Genomic DNA, 11,681 nt, shown 5'->3' with positions numbered 1-11,681 from the left:
GATGCCTTCAGGAGCGTTTCTTTTCCTTCGGTGTGGGGGCCGAGTCGGCACGGCAGTGCGACTCGGTCCAGGCACTGCAGGGGGGTCCCTTCTCAAGCGGAGGATCTCCGGGAGGCAAGGCACCACACGGGAGCCCTCAGTACCGACGGTACAGAGGGGGGGCTCCCTTCACAGTGCGGCGCGGCCTCTCCTGGGGGGCAGAGCAAGGCGGGACGGCTGGGTGCAATCAGATGCACGGGCGGCCGTTCAGGCGGCAGACTGCTCGCGTCCCCAGGAGTCCGGCGGGAGGGGCTGAAATCGCGCTCCGTGAAGCAGGCGGGGGTAGAGGAGCGGCCGGCCTTAGCCCTGGGACAGAGAGCGACTCCGAGTGGAGCGAGGCTCTCAAGGGCAAGAGGGCAGGCTGGCTCCCGGGTACCACAGCCCTAGGAGGGGACGAGAGGGGGCAGACTTCACCTCCGGCGGGAGGAAAGACTCGGCCTCAGGCAGGGGACGAGCCAAAGCACAGGAGAACCCACTGGTCCTGGGGTTCATTCTTCCCTCGTACTAGACCTAGGTTAGGCACACTGGGGTAGGATTATTTTAGAAGCACCTGAGTATTTTAGCCTGTGTTATTTATGTATGTATTTTTATATATGTCATAGCTACAGACCATGCTATTACAGTACTATTTTATATTATTGTTAAGGCTGTACATATTTTATTTCGCATTCTGTCTAACGATTGTAGCAGTTCATATCTCTTGCATGATGGACCTAGCACCAAACGGTGGTCGACGACGCCCCAAGCAAAAAAAAAAAAAGAAGACTATTCAGGACCCAACCACTAGATGGCGGAATTATGTACAGGGTGTGAATCCAGAAAAGGATTCATGCTGCAAAACCATGTTTCTTCGGGGAGCACGGATTCCTCCAGCAGCCAGGCACTTCCAAGCACGGTTCAAACTCTTGAGATGAAGAGCCGTGCCCATCTCTCATCTCCATAGTGCTGAAGTCTACCACTGATCCCCCGTACAATGCCCCTCGTCAGGCTGCCAAGACGTGGAACTCCCTCCCCATCCACCTTCGGCTGACCCAGGACCACCTCGCCTTCAGGAGACAACTCAAGACCTGGCTGTTCGAGCAGTAGCATACCCCCCTCCCCCAAGCGCCTTGAGACCCTCCCGGGTGAGTAATGCGCTATACAAATGGTATGATTGATTGATTGAGCACAGCTTGACCCTTAGGATCTGCCTCGTCACTCCTCAGGCCACCGTTGCATCCATCTTTCCATGAGGTTGAGAAGCTGTTGTTGTTGCATCTACGTGTTCTTCATCTCACACAAATTTCACTAGTGGAGTCTACGATTCGGAGGCGGGAGGAAGTACGGCCCCTCAACCGTCTCCCTGGCAGTGAAGCCATTTTAAATGGACGAGGCCCCTGATCATTCTGTGACCCCCCACATGCCGTGCAGGAAGTCTCCCCCTCGCACACCTCCCTTTTGGTGCTACACACATTCACAAGAAAAGACTGGTCAACGTTTCATAAGCATTAACGGCTCATGGTAAAAATTGACGCCTGATATACTCGTTTCACCCTGCAAGCGAGAGAAAGCTAATCCTGACATTACTACTCAGAGGGAAACACCCACTTAGAGATGGCTGCCCCATGTGACCCGCCCCCACAAATGAAAGGCACTAGAAGAGAAAAGAGTAGGCAGCAACCCCTCAGCACAGGTCTCTAGCAGAAGCAAACATTTCTTCTTTCGTTCTTTCTGTTTATCTATAAGTTAGTCTAACAACCTCATTTCCACCGCATCTGTCCTCTCCCTGGAGGCTGACACTCTCCAAAACTCTTTTGAGGAGACATGTTATTTCAAAGACTTCATTTATTTACAGGTTATGTACACACTTAAATGGCACTTACAGTTTCATATATGTATTCCAAGATCTTAAAGTGGTCAGTAAAAATATAAAAATAGACTTTCATAAAACAAATCAATTAGGGGGAAATGTTCCAAAGCATGTGACAGTCTTTGGCCAATGGGACGGGGGAGCAGAGGCACTTCATGAAAGCCTCCTCCCCATTGGCTGAAGCACTGGAGTTTCAGCCGCAGAGCCTTTGAAACCTTCAACCTTCTGGTGTCTCAGGCAGGTGAGGCAGATGCGTGTTGACAAGTGTAATTGGCCAGATTTTCAGGCAAGGCCTGGGACAGTCTTGCCACCCTTTGGAATCTATATTTGTTCATTCATTGCTCATTGGACAAAGCCCCTGCACAGCCTCAGTGTGTACTGACACAGGAAGAAATGCATATTTAGGACATACTATGAAACTGGTTCGCTGTGAGCCCCTCTCAAACCCACATGCCTCTCAGTCTGTCAGTGAGCTGGCATCGAACTGGTACTGGCAGCTAAAGTGTGAAATTGGGTTGGCACTGTCAGGATCCAGGTGACTTATAGTTGGTACTGAGGGGCATGAGGTGTATGGGGCTGGTAATGAAGGACTTGTGCAGAGGTGGGCTACTTCTGATAAGGCTCGAGGTGGCATTGAGCTGGTACTGACGGGTAGAATTTGCCATTGCACTTGTACGGACGGGCTCATGTGCAGCTGGGCTCGAAGCTGCGTTGGGCTGGCACTGACTGACTGGAGACTGTACAGCGGGTACCGATGAGTACGAGGCCCCATTCCCCAAGGCCTCAAGAGCTGGCGGCGGTGTTAGGCTGGAGCTGGTAGTCTTGAGGTGCAAACACTGGTCACTCCTGGAACCCTTGAATGCTGCAGAGGATTCTCTTCTGGTGCCCGGGTAGAGTGATGCCCATCTGCTTCAGATCTCTGGAAGACAAGAAGTGAGAGGTCAGAAGACAAACAAGAGGTACCTCGAAGAGACTCTGAGGCACAAAGAGTGGGAGGTCAGAAGATGAACAAGAGAGGTACCTCGAAGAGAACCTGTGGCACAAAGAGTGAGGTCAGAAGACGAACAAGAGTGGTACCTCGAAGAGAACCAGTCGTACAAAGAGTGAGAGGTCAGAAGACGAACAAGAGAGGTACCTCAAAGAGAACCTGTGGCACAAAGAGTGAGAGGTAAGAAGACGAACAAGAGAGGTACCTCGAAGAGAACCTGTGGCACAAAGAGTGAGAGGTCAGAAGACGAACAAGAGAGGTACCTCGAGGAGACCCTGTGGCACAAAGAGTGAGAGGTAAGAAGACCAACAAGAGAGGTACCTCGAAGAGAACCTGTGGCACAAAGAGTGAGGTCAGAAGACGAACAAGAGTGGTACCTCGAAGAGAACCAGTCGTACAAAGAGTGAGAGGTCAGAAGACGAACAAGAGAGGTACCTCAAAGAGAACCTGTGGCACAAAGAGTGAGAGGTCAGAAGACGAACAAGGAAGGTACCTCGAAGAGAACCTGTCGCACAAAGAGTGAGAGTTCAGAAGACGAACAAGAGAGGTACCTCGAAGAGAACCAGTGGTACAAAGAGTGAGAGGTCAGAAGACAAAAAAGAGAAGTCCCTCGAAGAGAACCTGTCGCACAAGTGAGAGGTAAGAAGACGAACAAGAGAGGTACCTCAAAGAGAACCTGTCGCACAAGTGAGAGGTAAGAAGACGAACAAGAGAGGTACCTCAAAGAGAACCTGTCGCACAAGTGAGAGGTAAGAAGACGAACAAGAGAAGTCCCTCGAAGAGAACCTGTCGCACAAGTGAGAGGTCAGAAGACGAACAAGAGAGGTACCTCAAAGAGAACCTGTCGCACAAGTGAGAGGTCAGAAGACGAACAAGAGAGGTACCTCTGAGAGAACCTGTCACACAAGTGAGAGGTCAGAAGACAAACGAGAGGTACCTCGAAGAGAACCTGTCGCACAAGTGAGAGGTAAGAAGACAAACGAGAGGTACCTCGAAGAGAACCTGTCGCACAAGTGAGAGGTAAGAAGACAAACGAGAGGTACCTCAAAGAGAACCTGTCGCACAAAGAGTGAGAGTTCAGAAGACGAACGAGAGGTACCTCGAAGAGACCCTGTCACACAAGGAGCTGCCGCTTGGATCCATCTATTTGCAACAAGGCAAGGACGTCTGCTACATCTTCAAGGGAAGAGGATGTAGGACTTGAAGGCAACATCTAGGCTTACTTACATACATACATACTTCATGTTTCTACTCTTCATATTGGGACATACAACATCCTCTGTGTGTCGGCCACACCCTAGGAGCCTCCGAAGCACCGAGGAGACTCAAAATTAATAAAAACAGGCATGGGCTCCGAAAGAAGCGACCCCCAGATCTGCGTTATTCTATGTTTAGAGGCTCCACCCAGCTTTACCTGTCCTCGCCGCTCACTTATTTCCCGCCTGTTTGAAGAGACGACCTGCTGGTCACCCAGACAGCACCAACCAGCTTTACCCGGAATTGTTACAACATAGATCTGTGCACACGTCAACTTATGGCAGTATAAATACTGTAAGTAATCACAACATGAAAGCAACACAAATGACATATGCAGCCGAAGTCTTGATAGAAGTGTTTCTTCAAATCTGTTTTATTCACATCGCCCAGCCAACACGTGTTTCGTCAGGGCACGTCGCCCACGACTTCATCAGGGCTCCAAAGGCAGTAGTTTCAGCAACTTGTATACTCTCCGCCGGTTATACTTCCGTCCCGGCTACCGGAAGTGCCGAGCCTGATCTGTTTCTCACGTGAAATAATATTTTACGTGAGAAACAGATCAGGATCGGCACTTCCGCATACACACGCGGAGAAGCTGGTTGGCAGCGAGACTCAGGCTGCTGCATACATGGACATTTCCTATGGTATTTTGCATATCTGGTACTGACCGCGATACGCACTGTTGAGCACCTTTCAGCAGGATCTCCCGTTTTCACCCGGTAGCCGGGACGGAAGCATAACCGGCGGAGAGTATACAAGTTGCTGAAACTACTGCCTTTGGAGCCCTGATGAAGTCGTGGGCGACGTCCCTGACGAAACACCTGTCGGCTGGGCAATGTGAATAAAACAGATTTGAAGAAACACTTCTATCAAGACTTCGGCTGCATATGTCATTTGTGTTGCTTTCATGTTGTGATTACTTACAGTATTTATACTGCCATAAGTTGACGTGTGCACAGATCTATGTTGTAACAATGTTATATGGATCTTGGTCCTAATGGGAGGTTAGAGGTTCTCCTCCTTTCTGTGGCACCGTCATATAAGTTACTGAAGAACATAAAAATAACGTTACACACGGGAGGCGCCATTTTCTGATCGACACGACAAAAACCTGTTTCTTGCCTCCTTAGCTTTACCCGGTATCCCTGGCTGGTCAGCGAGGTCGGACCACCACATCCCTACCTCTTATCAGTATCGTCCAGATCAAGCAGGACCGAGAAGTAAGCGATGCATGGGTGCTCACCCTCGAGTTTATGACCCACGTGACCCAGGCACCCGAATGGGCGGAGCCTGAGTGTGCTGGACTCCTATCGGCGCGCCTGTGATGGAAGAGGTAGGTCTCGCTAACGAGAATATTCGACCTATTGACTCAAGAGGCCAGCTGGCCATCTGATATGTCTGCAGTGTTCCACCCAGTCAAGGTGTATGAGTGATGTTTTGAGATGACTGAAGCATCATGGGAGTTTGGTGTGAGGACTCATACTGCAAAACCTTTCCAGGAAAACTTGAACTCTGCCAACTTTCCCAACTTGCAGCACACTCAATGGAAGACGCCTCTTCAACAGACCTGCTCTACTGCACTGCATTCAGAGACTAGGGGACAAGTGTCAAAAATCATTTTTGCATTCCTTAAATAGTGAATTTTAGGTAATCGCTATTTAAAGAATGCAAAATGGTGTGTAAGAAAATACCGATTACCTTATAGCGATCCCTAAAAATTCGCAATCGCAATTAGGTAATCCTACTCCATTCAATCCGATGGCCAATAGGTGCAAATGGTTTTGCAATAACTTATTTGCAATTACCTCATTGGCAATTGCAAAGTAGGCAATGCAAAACCAAGGGTGCCCAGGGGCCTAAGACCCCCCCCGTAGCACCCCAATAAACAAATGTGCACATGTAAGGGGCACACATGCACTTTGCAACATGGCACTTTGACAAGAATTATTGTGCATGTTTCAAAAATTGCACATGGTTGCCATAGACTTAGAGTCAATGATGATAGCATTTCCTAAATGCACAGTCTGCATTTAAAAAATGCTTGTTACAGGTGCTTACAGAATCGCAAATTGTGATTCCCTAACTGCATTTGCAATTTTAGGTAAACGCAAACAATTGTGATCTCCTCCAACACACTTTTTAAGAAAGAAGTTAAAGCGATCCTCATGGCTAAATACACATGATCTACTATTCCGTATTTCTCATGAATCTGCTCTGTAAGACCTGCCCGACCCCCCTGGTCTACTGTATTACTTGTATTACCGACTTACTTGATTGTATACGCTCACTCTTTGTATATTGTTATATTGTTGACGCACCTGTGTGACTATGTATATTGTTATATTGTTGACGCACCTGTTTGACTTTGCACACTTTACCCACAGCACCTCAACGATCCCTACTTTCCTACTTCTGTCGCACCTGTGGGACTATACATCCTGCACTCACCCACCTCAACTATGCCCACCTTTAAGATCCAAACATTTTAAACACGCTTAAGCAAGTATATGCTCCTTATTTTTGTACTTTATACTATTGACGCAACTGTTTGTCTATGCACCGTGTACCGACACTACCTCACCTGTGACCTACCTCATGTTTGTTGACCTACCTATGTAACTAAGCACCTTGTACCTAACTACCTCAAATATTACTTTGTATTACTCCTTATTACTTTGTATTATCATCCCCGTGTCCTTGTAAAGCGCTCTGATATCTGCAAAGATCTTGTTCGCGCTATATAAAACTTTCAAAATAAATAAAATAAATAAATTACTTAAATTTGTGACTCAGAGCCTTTCATTCATCTTTAAAAACTGTTTGCATTCACAAAAGGCCATAATTCTAAATTCGAACAATTTGAAAATACAAAATTGTTTGATACATGCGGCCCTAAGAATGTGTTTTTAGCGCTTTCTGCTTGCGGGGTGGTCAGAGGGATCCAAAGGGGGAAGGACATCCACCTGGGAGGGCCTATAGGGCACCCCAAACCGTCTCATGAACGGGTGGACAGACTCATGGGAAACCAGTGCCATTTCATGATGATTTTGAGCAGAAAAAACAATCCCCAGAGTAATTTTTCTCTTTCTATGTTTGCTGCAGAATGCAGCACACACAGAAAGAGGAAATAAAGATATTTCTCCTCGTTCCTCCTCACCTGGGAGGCGTAGCCTCTTGACACAGTCCCAGGTCTACCAGTAATGGTAAATGTGGGAGTGCAACGAAATCCTGGGGTAGGTGGACGGGAACGGCCACGCTCAACCCATGGAACGCCTCCCTGGGGTGGGTGGACGGGAACGGCCACGCTCAACTCATGGAACGCCTCCCTGGGGTGGGTGGACGGGAACGGCCACGCTCAACCCATGGAACGCCTCCCTGGGGTGGGTGGACGGGAACGGCCACACTCAACCCATGGAACGCCTCCCTGGGGTGGGTGGACGGGAACGGCCACACTCAACCCATGGAACGCCTCCCTGGGGTGGGTGGACGGGAACGGCCACACTCAACCCATGGAACGCCTCCCTGGGGTGGGTGGACGGGAACGGCCACACTCAACCCATGGAACGCCTCCCTGGGGTGGGTGGACGGGAACGGCCACGCTCAACCCATGGAACGCCTCCCTGGGGTGGGTGGACGGGAACGGCCACACTCAACCCAAGGAACGCCTCCCTGGGGTGGGTGGACGGGAACGGCCACGCTCAACTCATGGAACGCCTCCCTGGGGTGGGTGGACGGGAACGGCCACGCTCAACTCATGGAACGCCTCCCTGGGGTGGGTGGACGGGAACGGCCACGCTCAACTCATGGAACGCCTCCCTGGGGTGGGTGGACGGGAACGGCCACACTCAACCCATGGAACGCCTCCCTGGGGTGGGTGGACGGGAACGGCCACACTCAACCCATGGAACGCCTCCCTGGGGTGGGTGGACGGGAACGGCCACACTCAACCCATGGAACGCCTCCCTGGGGTGGGTGGACGGGAACGGCCACGCTCAACCCATGGAACGCCTCCCTGGGGTGGGTGGACGGGAACGGCCACACTCAACCCAAGGAACGCCTCCCTGGGGTGGGTGGACGGGAACGGCCACGCTCAACTCATGGAACGCCTCCCTGGGGTGGGTGGACGGGAACGGCCACGCTCAACTCATGGAACGCCTCCCTGGGGTGGGTGGACGGGAACGGCCACGCTCAACTCATGGAACGCCTCCCTGGGGTGGGTGGACGGGAACGGCCACACTCAACCCATGGAACGCCTCCCTGGGGAGGGTGGACGGGAACGGCCACACTCAACCCATGGAACGCCTCCCTGGGGAGGGTGGACGGGAACGGCCACGCTCAACTCATGGAACGCCTCCCTGGGGTGGGTGGACGGGAACGGCCACACTCAACCCATGGAACGCCTCCCTGGGGAGGGTGGACTGGACGGCCACACTCAACCCATGGAACGCCTCCCTGGGGTGGGTGGACGGGAACGGACACACTCAACCCATGGAACGCCTCCCTGGGGTGGGTGGACGGGAACGGCCACACTCAACCCATGGAACGCCTCCCTGGGGAGGGTGGACTGGACGGCCACACTCAACCCATGGAACGCCTCCCTGGGGTGGGTGGACGGGAACGGCCACGCTCAACCCATGGAACGCCTCCCTGGGGTGGGTGGACGGGAACGGCCACACTCAACCCATGGAACGCCTCCCTGGGGAGGGTGGACTGAACGGCCACACTCAACCCATGGAACGCCTCCCTGGGGTGGGTGGACGGGAACGGCCACGCTCAACCCATGGAACGCCTCCCTGGGGCGGGTGGACGGGAACGGCCACACTCAACCCATGGAACGCCTCCCTGGGGTGGGTGGACGGGAACGGCCACGCTCAACCCATGGAACGCCTCCCTGGGGAGGGTGGACTGGACGGCCACACTCAACCCATGGAACGCCTCCCTGGGGTGGGTGGACGGGAACGGCCACACTCAACCCATGGAACGCCTCCCTGGGGTGGGTGGACGGGAACGGCCACACTCAACCCATGGAACGCCTCCCTGGGGTGGGTGGACGGGAACGGCCACGCTCAACCCATGGAACGCCTCCCTGGGGTGGGTGGACGGGACGGCCACACTCAACCCATGGAACGCCTCCCTGGGGTGGGTGGACGGGAACGGCCACACTCAACCCATGGAACGCCTCCCTGGGGTGGGTGGACGGGAACGGCCACACTCAACCCATGGAACGCCTCCCTGGGGTGGGTGGACGGGAACGGCCACGCTCAACCCATGGAACGCCTCCCTGGGGTGGGTGGACGGGAACGGCCACGCTCAACCCATGGAACGCCTCCCTGGGGTGGGTGGACGGGAACGGCCACACTCAACCCATGGAACGCCTCCCTGGGGTGGGTGGACGGGAACGGCCACGCTCAACCCATGGAACGCCTCCCTGGGGTGGGTGGACGGGAACGGACACACTCAACCCATGGAACGCCTCCCTGTGCAGAGTGACGCAACACAGCAACTTGTGCTGCGCTCTTCTACATTAATGAAGCCACTTAGGGCCATGCAAGGTGGTCATGGGTGGCTTGAAAAATCAAAATTTAAGGGCTGCAACCCTTTGGTGAATTTGCCCCAAGTGAACATATGTTGAAGCTTCTACTAGTCCCTTAAATGACTTCTTGTGATTCATGGAACGATTCACCAGGTTCACGGCAGAACTCCCAGAAGACGTTTCTTTGACATCACGACAAAATAAATTAGAAGATGAATTCAGTTAAGAATCCCCTCTTCAGCGTGGAGTTCCTTATGAAAGAAATCCGGATGCACTAAATATTTTTGTGAATGAAATGCGCACGTTTGTGAGTTCATAGCAGCAAATCCTGTACAGATCTTTCACAGTACTGAGGAGCAGGACCTCTTGAAGCTGGGCCTTGATGGGACTGCACCATAGCAGTACTTGCATAAAGAAGCAACCGGAGCGTGTGGGGTCTTCTGAAAAGAAGCAGCCGGAGTGTGTGGTCTTCTGAAAGTGCAGCTTCTAATTGTAAATTGTTCCACAATGTAAAAGTGGCTTCACATCCAAGTACTAAAATGACGTTTGTGGTCAAATCTCAGCCAGCTTTGGCCGAAAGGACTATGCTACTTAGCCTGTAGGTATTCGTTTGTGGCATGTAGTGCTGCAGATTCACTTGCTTGGCATACTTCCGCCATCTCGTGTTGGGTTCGGATGTGTGCAAGTTGCTTTTCTTCGAAGAAGTGTATTGAGTCACGAGGTGAAGTGACTCCTCTCTGATAATGCGCAGGAGCATCGTCCTTTGTTAGTTTGTTTTCCCGCAGGTGGATGAGAATGGACTAAAAGTGTCAGTAAAGAGATGTCCGTGCAAGTAAGATAATGTAAATTAAGTGCAATGACCAGAGGAGTCTGGGGAGGCGGGCGAGCACATGCGAATCTACAGCACTACATGCCAAGAACAGATGCGCAAGGGTAAGTAACGTAATCCGTTCGAGCCAAGGCGCGGCTGTAGATAGACATGCTCAGCATAGACTGCAAAGCAGTCCCTCGTAAATAGCGGTGGCTAACCTGTAGGTGTTGCACTTGTTTGAAAGAGGGTACGAGGCACTGCTTGTTGACGTGCTAACACATCTACACAATAATGTTAGTGAAAGTGTGAGGTGTAGACCATGTAGCTGCTTTGCAAATATCGGCAATTGGAATATTGCCCAGGAAAGCCCTGGAAGCTCCTGTCTTACGATTAGAGTGTGCCCTCGGTGGTGTCGGCAGTGTTTAGTCATACAGAACTGTTTAGTACTATCAATATAATACACAAGAGCTCTTCTGACATCCAGTGTATGAAGGGCCCTTTCTGCAACTGAATCTGGTTGTGGAAAGAGTAGGTAGTTCAACTGATTGATTAAGGTGAAAAGATGAAACCAACTTTGGAAGAAAGGTTGGGTTTGTTCTAAGAACCCCCTATCTCTGCATCGTTGGAAGAAAGGTTCCTCCAAGGCTGAAGCCTCGAGCTCGCTGACCTAAGTGGCCCTAGTGAGGTAATAGCCCCTGGAATTGTAGGGTGCATGTGTGCGGTGGTTCCAACGGTTGACCCATAGGTCTGGTAAGTACAATATTGAGATTCAAAGGAGGTGCGGGTGGACTCTGGGTAGAATTCCACGAATGCCTTAATAACTGGCACTTTGAACAAAGACAGTTTTTGCCTTTTGCAGTAGGCAGGAATTGCAGCAAAATGTAGGTGCACAGATGTATAAGCAAGGCCAGAAGTCTGTAACTGAAGAATGTAACGGACAACGTTAAGTTGATTCATGGTTTTGTTATGACTTTAGAAAACAAACGGTTTCCATTTATTGCATAACACGCTCTAGTTGTTGGTCTACGAGCTTCCTTAAGAAGGGTCAGACATTCAGAAGGGAGACTTAAATAACTAAAGTCTATGACTTCAGGAGCAAAATCGCAAGATTGAGCCCCTTTGGGTGTCGTATTTCTCCACGGTTCTGAGTGAGGAAGATCTGGGTGGAGAGGAAGCTTCTCGTGGGGAACTACTGATAGTTCCA

At 51.3% G+C, this 11,681-nt stretch overlaps 1 protein-coding gene across 1 annotated transcript in view; it reads right to left on the bottom strand.

Moving 5' to 3' along the window:
• Positions 1 to 1,845: 1,845 nt before the first annotated feature.
• The window catches only part of EPHA1 (EPH receptor A1), a 138,836-nt gene continuing 129,000 nt past the window's right edge, over positions 1,846 to 11,681 (bottom strand). Inside the window, exon 17 of the mRNA XM_078655847.1 lies at positions 1,846 to 2,807. Within this exon, the coding sequence (XP_078511973.1) occupies positions 2,729 to 2,807 (79 nt within the window). The 3' untranslated portion in view covers positions 1,846 to 2,728. The remainder of the gene's footprint in view (positions 2,808 to 11,681) is intronic.

This window comes from Lissotriton helveticus, chromosome 7 (genome assembly GCF_964261635.1).
Source record: "Lissotriton helveticus chromosome 7, aLisHel1.1, whole genome shotgun sequence".
In the NCBI taxonomy this organism is placed as follows: domain Eukaryota; kingdom Metazoa; phylum Chordata; class Amphibia; order Caudata; family Salamandridae; genus Lissotriton; species Lissotriton helveticus.
Note: the sequence above shows the minus strand (reverse complement) of the source record. Positions and strands in the feature narration are given on the sequence as shown.